At 44.7% G+C, this 18,845-nt stretch overlaps 1 protein-coding gene across 3 annotated transcripts in view; it reads left to right on the forward strand.

The window, feature by feature from the left end:
- The first annotated feature begins 9,789 nt into the window (after positions 1–9,789).
- The window catches only part of RCN1 (reticulocalbin 1), a 110,390-nt gene continuing 101,334 nt past the window's right edge, over positions 9,790–18,845 (forward strand). For all 3 annotated transcript variants that reach the window (XM_061356584.1, XM_061356582.1, XM_061356583.1), the window contains exons 1-2: positions 9,790–10,030; positions 18,612–18,805. In XM_061356584.1, the coding sequence (XP_061212568.1) occupies positions 9,822–10,030; positions 18,612–18,805 (403 nt within the window). In that variant the 5' untranslated portion in view covers positions 9,790–9,821. The remainder of the gene's footprint in view (positions 10,031–18,611; positions 18,806–18,845) is intronic.

Raw genomic sequence — 18,845 nt, forward strand, 5'->3', positions numbered from 1 at the left:
TGTTTCACAACCTAAAAGGTAATCCCATATTTATATTTAAACATAATCCACATGTAATATGCATTCCAACATTACTTCACAGGCAAAGAATTAGCTTGTCTGGTTCACTGACATTTACAACTGCGTACTATAGCTACTTTCAGTTCATAACTCAGTTTGTTTAAATAACCCCCGATTCGCTTCACAATCCTGGTACTAGTTAATTTTTCTGCAGTTGTTTTGGCTTTGCATATCTAGTTCCCTAAACTTGAGATCAGTGAGGAACTGGTGTGCTGCAGCCTCGACAGCGACAAAACAGGACAATAATTGGGAATGTAGATTTCCCTTAATTAATATATTTAAGCAGCTAACCCTTCTTACATGAGTGCTATCTATACACATTCAAAACTAAAATTGTTATATGTTCTGGTTCAAGAGTTTGCAAATTCGAAATAGCCAACCTACAACAAAACTAAGGAAAGGTACAGAGTGCAATGCCTTGTATGAAAGTCTTTCAACCAAATCTTTGGACATTCATATGTCATTGTCTGATGAAATTTAGTCGATGTGTTGTCCCTTTTGAGCACATTTTAGTGTAATTACACTTTTTGTATTCTTGACAGACAAGTTAGAATTTAAAGATCTGGAAAAATAAGGAATGTGAACGTTCCACTGAGGAGAACTCATTCAATATGCCTATTTCTAGTTCATCTATCTGGTTAAAAGACCATAGCTCCTCTATTATCCTAGTAGCATACATTATGTCCGCATTTAAGGTTGTGAGTAGTTTATGATGTTTGTGTGATAAATAAAAATTAGTGATCCAAAAAAGAGCAAAAGGAATTCGTATTGCTTACAGCATGCTGTTCTTCCTCTCCTAAAAGTTGCAGCAACATTGTTTTGCACTGTTGACAAACTAAACTCACTAAAAGTACTAAAATGCCTCCAGCTGATTTCAGTGGTTATTGGGCAGACCTCTTTGCAGCTGCTATACCTCTGTTCTACAGGAGCTTAATTTCAGTGGGTAATTATGCTATATGTTATCAGTAGAAAATGTCGAAGCATAAAGACATCTTTCCCCTTTAGGTTCTAAGCCAAATTGTCTACTGAGGGGTGAGCCTGTTTTCTTTCACTTATGCTCCAAACCCCAGAGGTGTGAGCCTGCAGCACCTCTGCTATAGCTGGCTTTAGAACTGCAAGTGATTTTGTTAAACCCCAGAATTTGCTAAATGAGACTTTAATCCAGGCATGAAAATCACCAGCAGGTCTGAAGGCTGAGAGATAGGAAGAACCTAGAGGCAGCCACTGGAATGTGTATCACACAGCCGCCACTGCTCAGAAACATGCCAGCCTTTCAGAAATCTGGATGTGTAACCAAGGAATCCACAGGTGTTTCAAGAAGCAAAATCTTACCAGGGCTTCTTCAGACATTTTTGTCCTGGCATAACAGATACAAAATGATCAGTCTTAACTAGAAGCTTGCCAGTTAATGATACCCTAAGAAAGAGCTTGGAAAGAAAGCTGTGTTACCCTGTTCTCCTGGACACCTATATTCCAGGCTGCTCTGCAGCTATGGCCTTTATGCATCTCTGAGCCCCATGACAAGCCATATCCACACTTAACCTTTGCACATGGAGATTTTAACCCTAGGTTAAAAATGATGCACAGATGAGAGCTGTGGATGTGGTTTCACTTCTGCACCCAGGAGGCAGAGGCTGTGGCCAAAACCAGGGCTTATTGTAGGGTTGGGTTTACAGATTTTATTAATGACAAGACAATTTCTTTCTGTTGATGTCTACTGCGTGTGATAAAGCAATGTTTTCTTGAACATCATGTCATGAACTAGCAAAGGTGAGCAACTGGTGAGGCGGAAAAAGTGAGGAGAAAAGACAGTAAATAAAATTATGCACATCAGATATTACTTATTAAACACACATGCTTTTTTGACACATGGATTTGATGTTATTATTTCCTCTGCTTTCTGATAAAATAAACCCACTTGTCAAACACTAACTGCACAGCTGGCTAACATAGTGAGCTCTCACCACTAAAGGCAGGATCCCTTAGTATTGTTAGCTAGAAGCAAATTAATATGTGGAGATTATGTAGCGCAGGGAGGAAAGCAACACCCTTGCTATAGCAGGCAACCAGAATCATTAAATCCAACATTAACCCCACATATAGCATTAACCTAGGCAGGTCTTTTCTCATGCACACCCTTTTCCCTGCTTGAAATGATACTGCAGCTCTGAGGGAAGCTTTGTAATGTCAGCAGTTTCTGTGATGAACTTTTAAGATCTCCAGTTGAACGCCTGTGCTACTGGGCTATGAGTTTCATTAACAACTAACATCATTTCTCAGAGATTCCTAGGTTACTTGCAGCCTTTTCATTTTTAATCCAGTGTTAATAATACCTCACTCTGTGAATAAAAATATTAAATCAAAACCACCAAGACATACGCTCTAACAAGACCAGAGGGAAACAAACAAATATGCCAAAGATGATCCCAACTGTCCCCTGAATTTACATAGAAAGAGATCAGTTCAGCCCTGAAGAACACATCCTAGCCGTGGGAATCAAAGGACTGGATAATCACAGTCAAATGTTTTGTCTGGCTGAGATAATGGTCAGTCAAAGACACTGGCCAATGAAGACAGTTTCAGGAGGTCATGCAGTGCTGCTGTTATGAATTTCATTTTGAAGAGAATGTGTATTTAACTTGCCAGGACCCCCAGCAATTGGCTATTGCTATAGTTGCAAGGCATCTACTATTCCCTTCAATCTGTTAATGGAGCTAAGGAGAAACCATCCTCAGACAATCACATGCTGAATATTGAAATGATGAAGTGTCCATTATATGCACAATAGGTGGACAGGCAAAACCTCCTGCAATTAAGCTCAATAGTTTCTGTCACATGATAAAAAGCCTAACTTTATATATTTCTTTCTAGCGCAGCTTGTTTTTCTTAGGGATCCTAGCAGATGTTTCTAAAAAACCTCCAGCATAAATCAGGGATGTCTGTAGCTCCAAGCACTGTTGCAAGGTTCAGCCACAACCTGGATTACCTGGACACTGGTACCTTTCAAATTCCACTGCCATCAATAGGTGTTCTTAGCAGGCTGACACAGCTGAACAGCGCTGTCAGTACTACTATTGGGCAAAGTATTGAATTGCTAATTCACGGAGAAATTAGAAGGGAGAAGATTAAACCTCACAGTCTGGTATTTGTAGGCAGACCTGTAAGAGTAGCAAACACCCCTCTACAGATACCAAGGACTGGCAGTATTTTAATCTCCAATTAATTAACACTCTCCACATCTACTACCTTTAGGATAAATAAAGTTGCTCAGTGGCTTCAATAATTTTGTTTCCACTCTCCATCATGGTTCTGTTTGAGAAAGTCCATGTTTTTATGATGAAGACAGTTCAGTGCTGGCCTAATGCATAGCTCAACTTGCTTTGGGAACACCTTCCTTACAAACTGGGATCTGACTAGGTATGTGCCCCTGGCTGACTGCGTAGTCGTAATCTCCGCAAACCTCCACTCTCTTTTTATGAGGGTATCTCCTCATTTAATGGCTGGGGCAGTACAGCCTTCAGTAATCAGTAATTCCAGCACTGATTTCAGGACTAACACCTACATTCCCACTATTTGGCCACAAATCAAAAAGGATTCAGTAACAATTTCATTATTCACCACAAGAACAAAACCTTTACTTCAACAGTTTTCTTTCTTGCTTTTTTTATCTTTAACAAAAGACTCTACCTCAAAGTTCTAAGGTCAAACAAGGACTAGTGTATATGCAGATCGATTTTTTTATTCTTTTGCTGATAACCAAGCAAATCATAACTTTTACCAGCTCCTTCTCCCCTATTTCTTCATTTCAGCAGCAATGCATGGGTCATGATAAGTATTCAGCTACAGTGTGTCTGCTTTGAAAAACAAAGCTGCTCTCCCACATCCTCTGTAAATGATTTGAGGAGGTTTACACCTCAGCCCAAACGTCTGTGGCCACAATTCCACCCCCACATGCTCACACTCCATGTTTACAAATGCAAGAACTCGGGTTTAAGCACAACACAGCCTCGCAGTGTATTCAAGTCTCTAGACTTTTATGCCCTACATACACTGTGGAATTTCCACTGTGCATACAAAATTATTCAGGACAGAAACATTGAAGGACCACCCTCCCCCTCCCTCTGTGTGAATACCAATCGAGAAACATAACAAGAGGTTTTCTTTTCCTTCCTGATCATAGTGAGGAAAGGAGATTTAAAAACAGTGTGTATGGGGGAGGAAAAGGGAGTCAGTGCAAAATGTTGAAGACCAGGGGTGCGAGTACATACTTGTATTAACATCTTCCACCCCTGGAGCTGCAGTAATTTGCATGACATTATCTACCTGGGATGTTGCTATGGTTATCACCATACATAAGTAATTACCAGGGCAAATTGCACATACAGCGCATGGATTCACGCTGTCAGAAGCAAAGGATATTTTTATACACTTGAAAATGTAAATGTTCGAAAAAAACACTAATCACAAAGATTCCTGATAGGAGAAAACCTTCAAGACTGCTTTCGAGTGATCTAAAATTCCTGTTAACTACACTTGCACCTTAAGGGCCAACTCAGCCCATGCCCCGGTGAGCCAAACACTGCACAGGCTCAGGGGAAAAATCAGTAGAAACAGTAACCAGTGATAGTAAACAGAAACTAATCAGTAGAAATAGTAGAAAAATCCCTCCTCAAAGAGTTTACAGTGCAGTTAGATGAGCAAGGTACAAAGCAAGAGAAGTGGTATATCACACTCTCCTGGTTTCAGCTGTAACTGTTTTCCTTCCTAGTAGCTGGTGCAGTGCTGTGGTTTGGCTTTAGTCTGAGAAGAGCACTGATAACACACCAATTTGCTGCTAAGTAGTGCTTACTCCGATGAAGGACTTTTTTAGTCTCATGCTCTGCCAGTGAGGAGGGACATGGGAAGTCGGGAGGAATCAGAGACAGGACACCTGACCCAAACTAGCCAAAGAGGTATTCCATAGCACAGCAAGTCATGCCTGGCGGGGGGGGAAGCTACCCAGAAGGCCCAGATCGCTGCTTGGGTTGGGCTGGGTATTGGTTGGCGGGTGGTGAGCAGTTGTATTCTCTCCCCTTGTCATTTCCCTTATCATTATTATTATTTTCATTAGTAGTAGTATTATACTTTAGCTATTGGACTGTTCTTATCTCAACCTATCTCTTATATTCTTTCTGTTCTCCTCCCTTTCCTATCCGGAGAGGCAGGGAAAAGAGGGGAGAGCGTGAGCACGTCTCTGAAAGTTCCCTAGTTCCCCCTCCTGCAACATATCTGCTGCTGTTTGCAGGCTGGGATCTGACTGTGCTCTGATCTCTTTGATTTTCTCACAGAAGCTAAGACCTGCATTTATACACCCAAGCTGAAGAGAGCAATGAACAACCGGCAAAACCTGTATGGAAGTACAAATACAGAGTATCTCATGCTAGATCATCCAAAATACATTAGACATAAAAAGCTCATTCAGAAATCCTGCTACAATTACATTTTCAGTACAATACAGCAGCACTGTATACAAACAGCTTGAGCTGCAGTCTATTGTTGTCAATGGAAATTTTCGAGCAACTTTGATGAAGGTGTTCTGTGCCCTAAGGAAAAGACAGGGTTTTAACAAATATTGCAGTTGCCATGATCTGAGTAAAGTATATTAAAATAACTGGAATGTAAAATATAAATCTGGAAAATACAACATAGGCTTCTATAATTTAATTTGAAGTGACATAAATTAGTCTCATATCCATCCAATCTAATCATATGTTCTGTGTACAGAGGAATACTATAATTTAATTACTCTGGATTTAGAAAGTATAGTAAAATTGAGGAAGGAAATGGTTATGTTTTCCTCTTGTAGTTGCTCTGAAAAAAAATTCTTCTGTTTACTTGGAAGTCATATGCTTCTCACAGACATTTATCTTTACTATGTTAAAGATATTATGTATCTTTAACAATAACAGGATTATCAAAGATCACCATTCTCCCTGAGCTGCACAATACATTTTGTCAGTGCTGAAAGTGGCTCTAGTCCTAGACCTGGACTTCCACAGTTCTCCCTGGGAAACCAGGCAGTCCGCCACACTAGGAATGATGGTACATTCCTACCCTCACCATTAAGTTAATCTTTTCACATAAGTTAAGCTCACTTCTGTTTCAGCATCCAGCCCCAGAAAACTATTATACCCTGATAACAAAGTGCCACCATGAGAGTCTGAACTGCTGACCTAAATCCACTCTCTCATTCCTCCAGGTTCCCTCAGAGGACTATCAATCACAGCTATATGACACCCTGGAATGTACATGATTCGCTGATGAGAAACCCAGTGAGTATATTAGTGCTTTATGTATTTACACAGGGTCTCTCTGTAAATGCAGCCAAGCTCCATAAGGTACTGCATGTAAGCAGGAAACAAAACACATGGATTTTGCAAAGGACAGAAGAGAGGTATCAGCACTAGGATATGTGTGTCTTTGTGTGATGGTTAGGGATGCTGTAGGGATACCTTTTAGACAAGGCAGAAGATTTCAAGCAGTTTTGAAGGCTGACTATTTAACCAAATACATACTGGCACTCCAAGAACTGCTAGATGCTACATTACTCTTACTTTCACCATATCCTTTCAAACCAAGCTTTGACTCAGTCTTTAGGTCTGAATCTCATTCTAGCTTTAATATGGACTTCAAATGTAAGAGTACACAAAGTTCCTACCTTAGAAAGCTACAGTATGACGCCGTCAAGTATTTTGATTATTTGAACATATAGGACTCAAAAAATAGGTAGAGATGGTAATGTTTGAGAACAGTTTTGCTACTGAAAGCATGAGAATACAGGTATTAGGCAGCAGGCAGTCATAAAACATGGCATCCCTTAGGGATCATTTACACGGCCACAGGAAAGGCACAATGAATGATTTCCAGAAATACTAACTAAAGATGCAAGATATAAATGCACCATCAGTAGAATAAATGCAAACTGAAGTCGAAGTATGATATGAAACAAGTTAGAGGGATTCTTCATCAGGGACTGTAGTGATAGGACAAGGGGTAATGGGTTTAAACTAAAACAGGGGAACTTCAGGTTAGATATAAGGAAGTTCTTCACTGTGAGGGGCTGAGGCGCTGGCACAGGCTGCCCAAAGAAGCAGTAAATGCTTCATCCCTGGCAGTGTTTGAGGCCAGGTTGGACAGAACCTTGGGTAACATGGTCTAGCGTGAGGGTTTGGAACTAAATGATCTTAAGGTCCTTTTCAACCCAAACTATTCTATGATTCTATGATCTCAGGCTCTATCCAGGTAACTGGACCAACAAGATGATAGGCATATTGTAGCTGTAAGTATATTTCATACAAAATAGTTTGTTGACTGTAAATCTATCAGCAAAAGGCAAAGTAAATATGTGAAGAGCAAAATGCAAGATGGAAAAAGTGAGATAGATATTGTTAGATTCAGGGGAAAAATGCTATAAACAGTAAGCAAAGCTCTTTGATTTGCACTGTTTTCCAGCCCATAAACCCCTAATATCTGCCAGCGTTTCATTAAAAGCTTATAAACTACCCAGCATGCCTGCTGCTGCTTAAATATATTGCTAAAAAGCATTGTCGATGTTGCAGACCTGGTATTTTGCAATGTTTCAAAGAAACCTTGTGCATATAAAACTCAGGCATATTACTGGAAGAAGTGTGGATTACAAAAGTAGCATCTTAAGCTCTAAACCTAATTAATATTAATCGCTCAGTAGCAGCAGATTTCTCTCAGCAGAGATGTTGGTATCAATACTGCTAAAATAGAAAATACTAATATTTCAGTGAAAATTAGTATTTTAAGAAACAAGTGTTGTGGACAAAGGATTTAAGAGAAGACTTCTACCATTTTGTGAATTGAGTAAAAGGAGTAAAAGGCATGACCTTCCACAAAGGATTGAGAGTACAAGGTGTTTAATGAAGCCACAATAGCCCAAAGGAATAATCTGTAAACGCTAAACTGAGTGATACCAATATCTGGCAACACTAAGACTGACCAGACCAACAAGTGTTTTGGCTGAACACAGTCTATTCTCAGCATCAAAATCTGAGACATCAGGCCTCTAAGGACAAGTAACTCCAGCACCTTTCTTATTCCACAAAAAAATTATATTGAATCAATCAAACTTTTTTGTTATTACCAGTTGTCCTGAACCAAGCCTGGAGGGATCAGAACATTAAGAATCCCATCTTTCTTAAGATCACCGTATTTCAGGGCTCACTCACACTTGAGCCCGAACACAGGGCAGCTCCAACAGCCAGAACCCATACCTATGAGGCAATGTCTGGAGGCTCCCAGACATCTGCCTGCCCAGGTCTGAAGGCTTTCAAGTGAATGATCATGTACTCACTTCACTCGTTCTGCATTGCCATCACTGCAGCTTTTCTCATAGATACAACTCCAACTTGTTCTGACAACAGGACATGCAGATTCATTTCACACATCACACAAGTAACTGCATATTCCTCTGTTATTAAGATCAAACATCAAGCTGGTGATTGATTACAATACAACACAATGGGCAGTAAAATATACCTGTTACCCACGCAAATGGCTTCTCTCTTAACTAGCAGCGCACTCCACCACCAGGTGGATAAAGAAGGTAAAAATTCAGCACCTTGGCACAGCCTTGCCTCTGGAATAACATTAGAAACTGTCTAATACAGAGGTAAGAACCACTGAGAGGAGCGTTAGAAGACTGAGTGACACAAAAGAGCTGTATCTGAATCATATGAGATTCCTGAATATGTTAATGAAAACTTTGTTTTACAGGTATAAGCCTAATAGAAAAATAAATAAAAATGGCATAGCCTCTCACTAGCTTTGTAAATTCAGACACAGCCGGTACGATCAGCATCTATTTTCATGCCACTCACATACTAGGTGCAAACGTCAATTACCTCTGTCTAGAAGTAATTTGCTCAAGCTGAAGAAAATAAATTGTGATTTAAGGAAAAAAAAAAAAAGGATCTTTTTCTCTGCTAAATGGTTTGGGCTTTCTTTTTCCTCCGATCCTCAGGATCTTGAGTTCACTTCCCTTAGAGCAGTAGTGACCCTGTTACAACAAATACCCTCTATGAGAGTGCTACCAACCCTCCTTTTTTTCCTGCGTTTTGGGTATCAGCTTGCTGTGACACTCAAGACAGAGCCACACGGGTGGTTTTGGTTTGTTTGGTTGGTTTTTTACTTGTATCCTTATTGTTGCTTGCCTTGAAAACAAAAAATAAATCATACTTTAGTCCTTTTCTAACCAATTTCGGATGACAGCAGAAACCATCAACCTGGCAGGCGGCTGGAAGCAATGATCCTTAAGGTCCCTTCCAACTCAAACCATTCTGTTATACTCTGGGCGAACAAACTACACCAAATAGCAGAGGAACAGGAATGAATGATAGGCTGGTTGCGCTGACACGGTTCCTAGCAGTATAAGCTCAGAAGGCTACGATGAGGAACGAGCGGAAAGGGTCTCCAAGCTCTCCACCTCGTTGTGCCGGAGGGGTTCTCCGGCGTTACCGGACGAGCCGCTGGGACCCCTCTGCGGCCGTTAGGCGGCTCTCCCCACTCTGCAGACGTGGCGCCGGGCCGGGCCGGGCCGGGCCCCGCTCCGCTGCTGGCGGCCGCTGCCCAATCGCATCGGCGCCGCTGGCCGGCCAGGGGAGGAGCGGGACTGGGGAGCGGCGGGGTGGGGCGGAGCCGGGCTCGGCGGGCGCCGGGCAGCGGAGGGGTGAGGGCTGGTGGGTACGCGGCGGGGTATGGGGGCCGGCGGGGCGCGGTGGTGTCTAGCGCTGGCGTTGCTGCCGCTGTTGCCGGGAGGCCTGGGCAAACCGACAGCGCGGCAGGAGCGGGCGCGGCAGCACGAAGACCGGCCGGGCTTCCAGTACGACCACGAGGCCTTCCTGGGCAAGGAGGAGGCGCGGAGCTTCGACCAGCTCAGCCCGGAGGAGAGCCGGGAGAGGCTGGGGTAAGAGCCGCGGCAGCAAGGCGGCGGCCTCCGGAAACGTGGCAGCAGAGGGAGGGCCCGGAGGGGCGGCGGGGCAGGAGCCGCTGTTCCTTCGGCGAAAGGAGACCGGCCGGGGGGGTAGGGGGTGCCGCCCGGCCCCGGCCGAGACTGGCCCCTTTCCCTCAGGAGGGGCTTTTGGAGTGGGTCCTTGTAGCGCAGAATGGGTAAAAGGGACCTCTGGAGATCATCGAGTCAAAACCCTTGCTAAAGCAGGGTCACCTAGAGCAGGTTACCCAGGAGTGTGTTCAGGTGGGTTGTGAATATCTCCAGAGGACTTTCCACAACCTCTCTGGGCAGCCCGTTCCAGTGCCACCCTTAAAGTAAAAATGTTTTTCCTCATATTGACATGGAAGTTTCTAAATTTGAGGTCTTGCCCATTGTCCCTTATCCTGTTACTGGGCACCACCAAAAAGAGTCTGGTCTCATCCTCTTGACACCCACTGTTAAGATATGTGCATGCATTGGTAAGATCCTCTCTCAAGTCATCTCCAGGCTAAATAGGCCCAGTTCTCAGCCTTTCCTCATTGAGATGCTCCAGTCTCCTAATCTGCATAGCACTCCACTGGACCCTCTCCAGCAGTTCCTTGTCTTTCTTGAACTGGTGAGCCCAGAGCCAGACACAGTACTCCAGATGCAGCCTCACAAGGGCAGAGTGGGTGGATAACCTCCCTCAACCTGCTGGGCACATTCTTAATGAACCCCAGGACACTATTAGCTTTCTTGTCCGCAAGGGTACATGTCTGGGTCATGGTTAAGTTTCCACCAGGACTCCCAGGTCCTCCTCCACAGAGCAGCCTTCTAGCTGGCCAACTCCTAACCTGTACTGCTGCATGGGGTTATTCCTCCCTAGGCACAGGATCCTACACTTGCCTTTGTTCAGCTTAAATTCCTCTCAATCCAGCTCTCTAGCCTATCCAGGTCTCATTACTGTACAGTCAGTGATATCTCTCCAGTTAGACTTCTTTCACACCTGCTGATTTTACAATGCAACCAACAATTTATCGCTTCCATATTTTTCTCTCCTACCTTTTCTGGTCTTACAGCAATAAGCTTTGTGGAGGGAGCTGCTGTGTGTGGTGCTGTGCTGTGTCTACCAGACCTCACCCACTGCTGGAGGGTTTTGCTGCTACAACTCCTTATCTCCGGGTCTCTTGCGTGGACCGTATTAGTGTGAATCGAGTTTAAACTATTTCCTCTTTTATAGCTCTATTTATAAGTCCGCTTGAACCTATCTTCCCATAGCTTTTCCATGACTTACAGTGTTGCTCGTGCTTCCATGCTGCGCTTCACACCAAGAGTAGGGTCCATGCAACAGTTACCTTATTTCACTGCCTCTCCCTTCTGTGCATCTAAAGAAAACCAGATCACTAATTAGAACCAAGTTTAACAGTAGTTAAAGAAAAACCCTTTATATAATTATTAACAAGAAAATTGTTTAAAACTTCTGCATGCTTTCACTAAGATTACCTTTGCCTTCCCTTCCCTTCCATAGAGAGTGGTACTTGATGTCTGTCTAGTTCCACCATAATCTGTTAGTGCAGTATCACTGTTACCTCACTGACTAACCTCTTGATGCACTGGAAGCTGTCACTGCTATTTACATGTATCTCAGTAAGTAAACAGATAAAGTGGTTATCAGAAATGAGCATACATGATCTATGACTTACATTCTCATAAAGCATATCACTAAAATGGACATGCCTTTTTAAAATTGATCTACGCTTGTACTGACCTGGGAGTGCTCCTGCCCTTATGACAAATCCCATGACAGGCCATCCCTTCTCCCTGTCCTGCCACACTGGATCATTTGACAAGGGAAGAATTGCATATTGCCCAACTAATGTGCCGTATCACAACTCATTTGGCTTTCAAGAAGCATGACAATCCTGGTGCAGCATCCAAGGACTGCGTTAAGAGGCTGGGGATGCGATAAGAAGGGGAGTGGAGCTGCAGTCCTCTGAACCTTCTCCCTGCCATTTCTTGTGTGCCTATCGTTTTCAGAGAACACAAGATTGCTACAGGTCCTCACAATATAAATATGTGATATCTAAATGTCTCTGGTTTGTATATAGGCTAAAGCCAGAGTTTAATCAACAGGCAGCTGTACTCTCATCAGGTGCAGAGGAGAAGCCTTCCTTTTCTAGCCACTTTGTAGCAATGATTTCCTTGCCCCTGCTGTCTTTCATCATCCGAGGTGTTTGTCTGGCAGCTTGAATCTCTATAGCAGCAGTTGCATGTACCTGTTGCATGTGCCTACACTCTAGCTTCTTTATTATGATTCGGGATACTAATACTGACTGTAACCCTACATCATTTAAAGGGAGAAAGTAAGCTTGCAGGTATTACACACTTGCACATGTCAGTTCCTATGTATGAGCTGGAATTTTGTGTCTGTTAACATGCTCCTTGAATTTTTGCTGTATTAACTATTTAAAATAGAGACACTAAGGCTTTTCAGTCTGACATTAGCTCCACTGCAAAGCTTAGAATAAGCCTGAACTATTTTACAGGTGATTATCAGTATAAAAAATGAGGTCCACAGTCCGAATATCATCTTATCATAGAATAGTTAGGGTTGGAAAGAACCTTAAGATCATCTAGTTCCAACACCCTGCCATGGGCAGGGACACCTCGCACTAAACCATGTCACCCAAGGCTCTGTCCAACCTGACCTTGAACACCACCAGGGATGGAGCATTCACAACTTCCCTGGGCAACCCATTCCAGTGCCTCACCACCCTTACAGTAAAGAACTTCTTCCTTACATCTAACCTGAACTTCTCCTGTTTAAGTTTGAACCCATTAACCTTTGTCATACCACTACAGTCTCTAATGAAGAGTCCTCCCCAGCATCCCTATAGCCCCCTTTCAGATACTGGAAGGCTGCTATGAGGTCTCCACGCAGCCTTCTCTTCTCCAGGCTGAACAGCCCCAACTTTCTCAGCCTATCTTCATATGGGAGGTGCTCCAGTCCCCTGGTCATCCTCGTGGCCTCCTCTGGACTTGTTCCAAAAGTTCCATGTCCTTTTTATGTTGAGGACACCAGAACTGCACACAATACTCCACGTGAGTTCTCACGAGAGCAGAGCAGAGGGGCAGGATCACCTCCTTCGACCTGCTGGTCACACTCCTTTTGATGCAGCCCAGGATACGGTTGGCTTTCTGGGGTGTGAGTGCACACTGAATGAAGCCAGCTCATTTTCATTTTCTCATCAACCAGCACTCCCAAGTCCTTCTCTGCAGGCCTGCTCTGAACCTCTTCTCTGCCCAGCCTGTAGCTGTGTCTGGGATTGCTCCGACCCAGGTGTAGGACCTTGCACTTGCATGGTTAAACTTCATGAGGTTGGCATCAGCCCACCTCACAAGCGTGTCAAGGTCCCTCTGGATGGCATTCCTTCCCTCCAGTGTTATCAACCGAACCACACAGCTTGGTGTCATCGGCAAACTTGCTGATGTTGCACTCAATCCCACTGTCCATGTCACTGAGAAAGATGTTGAACAAGACCAGTCCCAACACTGATCCCTGAGGAACACCACTCGTTACTGGTCTCCAGCTGGACATTGAGCCATTGACCACAACTCTTTGTGTGCAGCCATCCAGCCAGTTCTTTATCCATGGAGTGGTCCATCCATCAAATTGATGTCTCCCCAGTTTAGAGACAAGGATATCTTGCGGAAGAGTGTCAAACGCTTTGCACAAGTCCAGGTAGATGACATCAAATGCTCTACCCCTGACCATCAGTTCTGTAGCCCCATCATAGAAGGCCACCAAATTGGTCAGGCAGGATTTTCCCTTAGTGAAGCCATGCTGGCTGTCTCCAAGCACCTTGTTGATTTTCATGTGCCTTAGCATGCCTTCCAGGAGAATCTGCTCCAAGCTTTTGCCAGGCACAGAGGTGAGACTGACTGGTCTGTAGTTCCCCGGGTCATCCATTTTCCCCTTCTTGAAAATGGGGGTTATATTTCCCTTTTTCCAGTTGTTGGGAACTTTACCTGACTGCCATGATTTTTCAAATATGATGGACAGTGGCTTAGCAACTTCATTTGCCAGCTCCTTCAGGACCCGCGGATGGATTTCATCAGGTCGCATGTACCTGTGCACATTCAGGTTCTTAAGATGGTCTCGAACCAGATCCTCTCCTGCAGTGAGCCCAGGGTCTTCATTCTCACAGTCCCCGCATCTGCCTTCCAAGACTTGGGTGGTGTGGTCAAAGCATTTGCCAGTGAAGACTGAGGCAAAGAAGTCATTAAGAACCTCAGCCTTCTCCACATCCAAGGTAGCCAGTTGTCCCAATAGCTTTCGGAGGGGGCCTACATTGTCCCTAGTCTGCCTTTTATTCGCTATGTACCTATAGAATCCCTGGTATCCTTAATATTCCTAGCCAAGTTTAATTCTAACTGGGCCTTGGCTTTCCTAACCTGGTCCCTAGCTTCCCAGACACATCCCTGTTTTCTTCCCAGGCTGCCGGTCCTTGCTTCCACCTTTTATAAACCTCTTCTTTTCCTTCTGAGTTTCCTCAGCAGCTCCATATGCATCCAAGAAGGTCTCCTGGCCCTCCTGATGCACTTCCTTCTAGTTGGGATGCAACACTCCTGAGCTTGTAGCAGGTGATCCTTGAATATCAACCAAGAGTCTTGGGCCCCCCTGCCCTCTAGGCTATAACCCATGGAACCTTACTCAGCAGGGTCCTGAAGAGGACAAAGTCTGCTGTCTTGAAGTCCAGGGCAGTGAGCTTGCTGCACGCTCTTCTCACTGTCCTAAGGATCTCAAATTCAACCATCTCGTGGTCGCTGCATCCAAGGCTGCCCTGGAGCGTCACATTTCCAATGAGCCCTTCCCTGTTGGTGAGCACAAGGTCAAGCATGGCACCTCTCCTTGTCGGTTCCTCTATTACTTGCAGAAGGAAGTTGTCTTCCACACAATCGAGGAACCTCCTGGATTGCTTGTGCCGGGCCGTACCGTCATTCCAACAGATGTCAGGGTGGTTGAAGTCACCCATGAGAACAAGGGCCTGTGAGCGTGAGGCTTTTCCTATCTGTCTGTAGAGTGCTGCATCCACAGAGTCCTCTTGATCAGGTGGTCTATAACATATCCCCACAGTAATGTCTCCCATCGCTGTTTTCCCTTTAACCCTGACCCACAAACTCTCTGTTAACTGCTCACCTGTCCCCAGACAGAGTTCCATACTCTCCAGCCTATCCCTAACATAAAGGGCAACTCCCCCTCCCCGCCTGCCAGGCCTGTCTTTTCTAAAGAGTCTGTAACCTTCCATTCCAACACTCCAGTCATAGGAGCCATCCCACCATGTTTCTGTGATGCCTATTATATCATACCCCCGTAGACGAGCACACATCTCTAATTCCTCTTGTTTGTTCCCCATGCTACGGGCATTTGTATAGAGGCATCTGAGCCGAGCTCCAAATGAAGCCGGCTCATTGGCTGGAGCAGCTGGAATATCTCTGCATTGCTCCGAGCATTTATTATAGGTGCTGGCAACTGACTGGGAGTGTTGGGATGGAATGATGCCCCTGTCCCCCATCACATCTCGTTTAAAGCATCCTTGACCAGTCTGGCAAGCCTCCTACCAAAACCGCTGAACCAGCTCCGCCAGCCCCCACTAGACCTGGCCTACTAATTTGTGTCCCATGCTCAAGACACCCAAACCCCTGACTATGACACCACTGTTCTAACCATTTATTAACCTGGCCAACCCTCCTAGTCTTTTTAGGGTCCTCCCCTGTATCCTGCAGAACTGATGAAAAGACAATCTGAGCTCCAGAGCCCCTAACCACCTCTCCCAGGGCTCTGTAGTCCTACTTTATGTTCTCCAGGCTACTGCTCTCTATATCTCTAGCACCCATGTGGATCACTAGAAGTGGGTAATAGCCAGTGGGACTTACTAGAGCAGGCAGTCTCTCTGCAACATCCCTGATCCGTGCCCCTGGTAGGCAACACACCTCCCTTGAGACTGGGTCAGGCCAACAGATGGGTGCCTCTGTGCCTTAAGTAGAGTCCCTGCTACTACTTACCCTCCACTTCTTCCTCGCAGCACCTGTAGAGATCTTCACCAGTGTACCAGCTCATGGTGCGACTGTGTTTCCTCATCAGCCCCCTGCAGGACAGCAAAGCTGTTCTGGGTGGGAACAACAGATTTAGGAGGAAGCCTCTTGCTTTTAATTGTCCGCTTCCTCCTTTTTTTGTTGTCTTTTTTTTTTTTTTTTTTTTGTCACTAATTTCCAGCTTCCCGGGTTAACGGCCTCCATCTTTCCTTCATGAGCTAGAGAGGAAGCTTGAGGCCCCTGCACAGTTTGGGCCTGGAGCAAGCAATCCTGCTTCCTCTCACCTTCCCTGACATCCCGCAGCTCAGCCCCTGCTGCAGGAGCACCTCCACCAGGGAGCAGAGAGTGCAGCCCTGCCCATTGTGCACCTTTCCCGCACCAGACCAGTGCGGGCACTTTCTACACTCAGAGCTTTGCGCTGCAGCCTCCCCTCTCATCGGCTCTGCCTGGATGCCTACGCTGGCCACCGCCGGGGCAGCCAGAGCAGAGCTCCCAGACCGGGACCTGGCTATATGGCGAGTGTTCACCATCCCGCTCGCCTGCCCGCGCGAACTGCCTCGAACCCGCCCCGTTTGCCCCCCCTCCGGGGGCAGATTTTAGCCACGCAGGGCTGGCTCCGCCCCCTCCTGGCTCCGCCCCCTCCTGGCCCCGCCTCCTGTGGGTTCCTGCTCGCGTCAGCGGAGCTGCCGGCTTCTGGGCAAGACCTGGCCAGGGCTTGCGGCTTTTCTGGTGGCTCTTCTCGCTCTGAGTTGAGGCTCCTGGAGGCTGAGCTTCCCCCCTCCGGTGTTGAAGGCGTCCTCTCTCGAGCTGCTCACCTCAGCAGTATTACCCATATTATGGATATACTTGTAAGCAAGACTAATATTTGCTCCCATTTTCACCTGGAAAGCAGAGTGAAATACTTCACACAGACCTATGAAAACGGGTGAAAAGGAAGCTATATGAGACATTTTCCGCTAAACAGACCTGGCTTCTTTAACCTTAAAAATACCAAAGAGCTACTAACAGACTTATTTATTATAAGTAATACATTTAGCAATAGAAATATCAGCAAAACCAATTAAATTAATTGTGGGGCAAATATATTGACAAATACACTCCATTGTTCAGTGAAAGTGACCCTTGGCAGTCAATTCCCCGTGAGACTTACACAAAATAAGTTTTCCAGTCAGTTGATTCATACTTCACTACTTCAGAAAGCAAATTCAGCAGCCCCTTTTCCCCCTTTTAGCTCAGAAATAGCATACTTTTGAATTCAGTCTGATTCTGTCAAACTCACACAAGATTGCTGGAAATTCAGCAGAAACTACTGTTGTTAATTGATTCTCCTTGCCACTCTCATAACTATGGCTTTGGAAAGACATCTCTTCACTAGTTGAGCAGTTCCAGTTGGCCAGGGTTGATTTCTTTGTGGGGAACCAAGGCATTGAATTGTAATAAACGCGCAGAGCTTCTCCGTGTGTCCTGTGGCTGCCTGGAGGTTTAGGGAGCTCACATGTCAATCTCAAGTCAGGATTCAGAGAAGTCAGCTCCTGCTTCTGTTGAATTGCCAGCAATCTGCCCCAGATCCAAGAGCAGCGTACATAGCTTCCCACAGGCCAGTGCCCAGAATATAGTAACACTATGATGAGTTTATCTACAAGTTGGATTAAAGCTGTATTCCTGTTTTAGACAAAGTTTTTATCATCTAGTCTACCACTGTAGCTGGGAGAGAAGCCAGTTTCCATGCTCAAACCCAAACTGGTGGTATTTAGCAATTACAAGCAGCCCTTGAGAGATTTATTGCAGAGAACCTAAATGTTGGAGGAGAATGTTGACTGTTTGTTAACATAGCTTTTCCTCGTCTGTTTTACCTGCAGATTTGTGCAGGCTTTTTTCAGAAACTTTGCAGAAGTTTCCTTGGGAATACACCAGTACCTTTCACTCCTACTGATTTCAACAGGACTTGAGGCTAGCAGCTTTACACAGGACAGTGGCTCATTATACAGTCTTATAACTCACTCCACTATAGTGCCAGTCTGCTGTCAAGCCACAGGAGAAACTGCAGGTGTCCTCAAATTCCTACATTTTTGCCCTAGTTGCCTCCAGCAAGCTCCAGTACAGAGTTTCTCCAGAGATGAAGTTGTTGTCTGCTACTCTGAGCCCAGCATGGCCAGTCCCTACTGACAGTTAGGAACAGATCCCCTTAAGTTAGTAGATGCAACCTAAATCCAGGTATTATGTGAGGCACTTTGTTCACTAACTTTGATCATGCAAGTTCCATTTCAATTATTCATAGCAATTTGAATAAAGAATAGAGATACGTCCCTTAAAATAATCTGTAAAATGCAAGAAAGTCTTAGCCGGTAGGACAGCTTTGTAAGTTTGGGGCACTACTTTCTTTTTTTGTGGAAAATTGGGGCCAGCTAAAGATGACTAAAATTGGGCTGACCTGTAGTTTGTTGTTCTGTCAATGATTAAGGATGCTGGTCTTTTTTTACAGGAAGATTGTGGATAGAATAGATGACAACAAAGATGGCTATCTCACAACAGAGGAATTAAAGAACTGGATTAAACGGGTACAGAAACGCTATATCTATGAAAATGTGGCTAAGGTTTGGAAAGATTACGATCTCAATAAGGATGATAAAATTGCCTGGGAAGAATACAAACAAGCCACATACGGTTATTATCTAGGTAAAATAACATTTTCAGATTATATGATCAAAGACTGTTG

This window comes from Neopsephotus bourkii, unplaced genomic scaffold (genome assembly GCF_033783945.1).
Source record: "Neopsephotus bourkii isolate Nb327-2 ecotype Australia unplaced genomic scaffold, CSIRO-AGI_Nbou_v1 NB_860, whole genome shotgun sequence".
Taxonomy (NCBI): Eukaryota; Metazoa; Chordata; class Aves; order Psittaciformes; family Psittacidae; genus Neopsephotus; species Neopsephotus bourkii.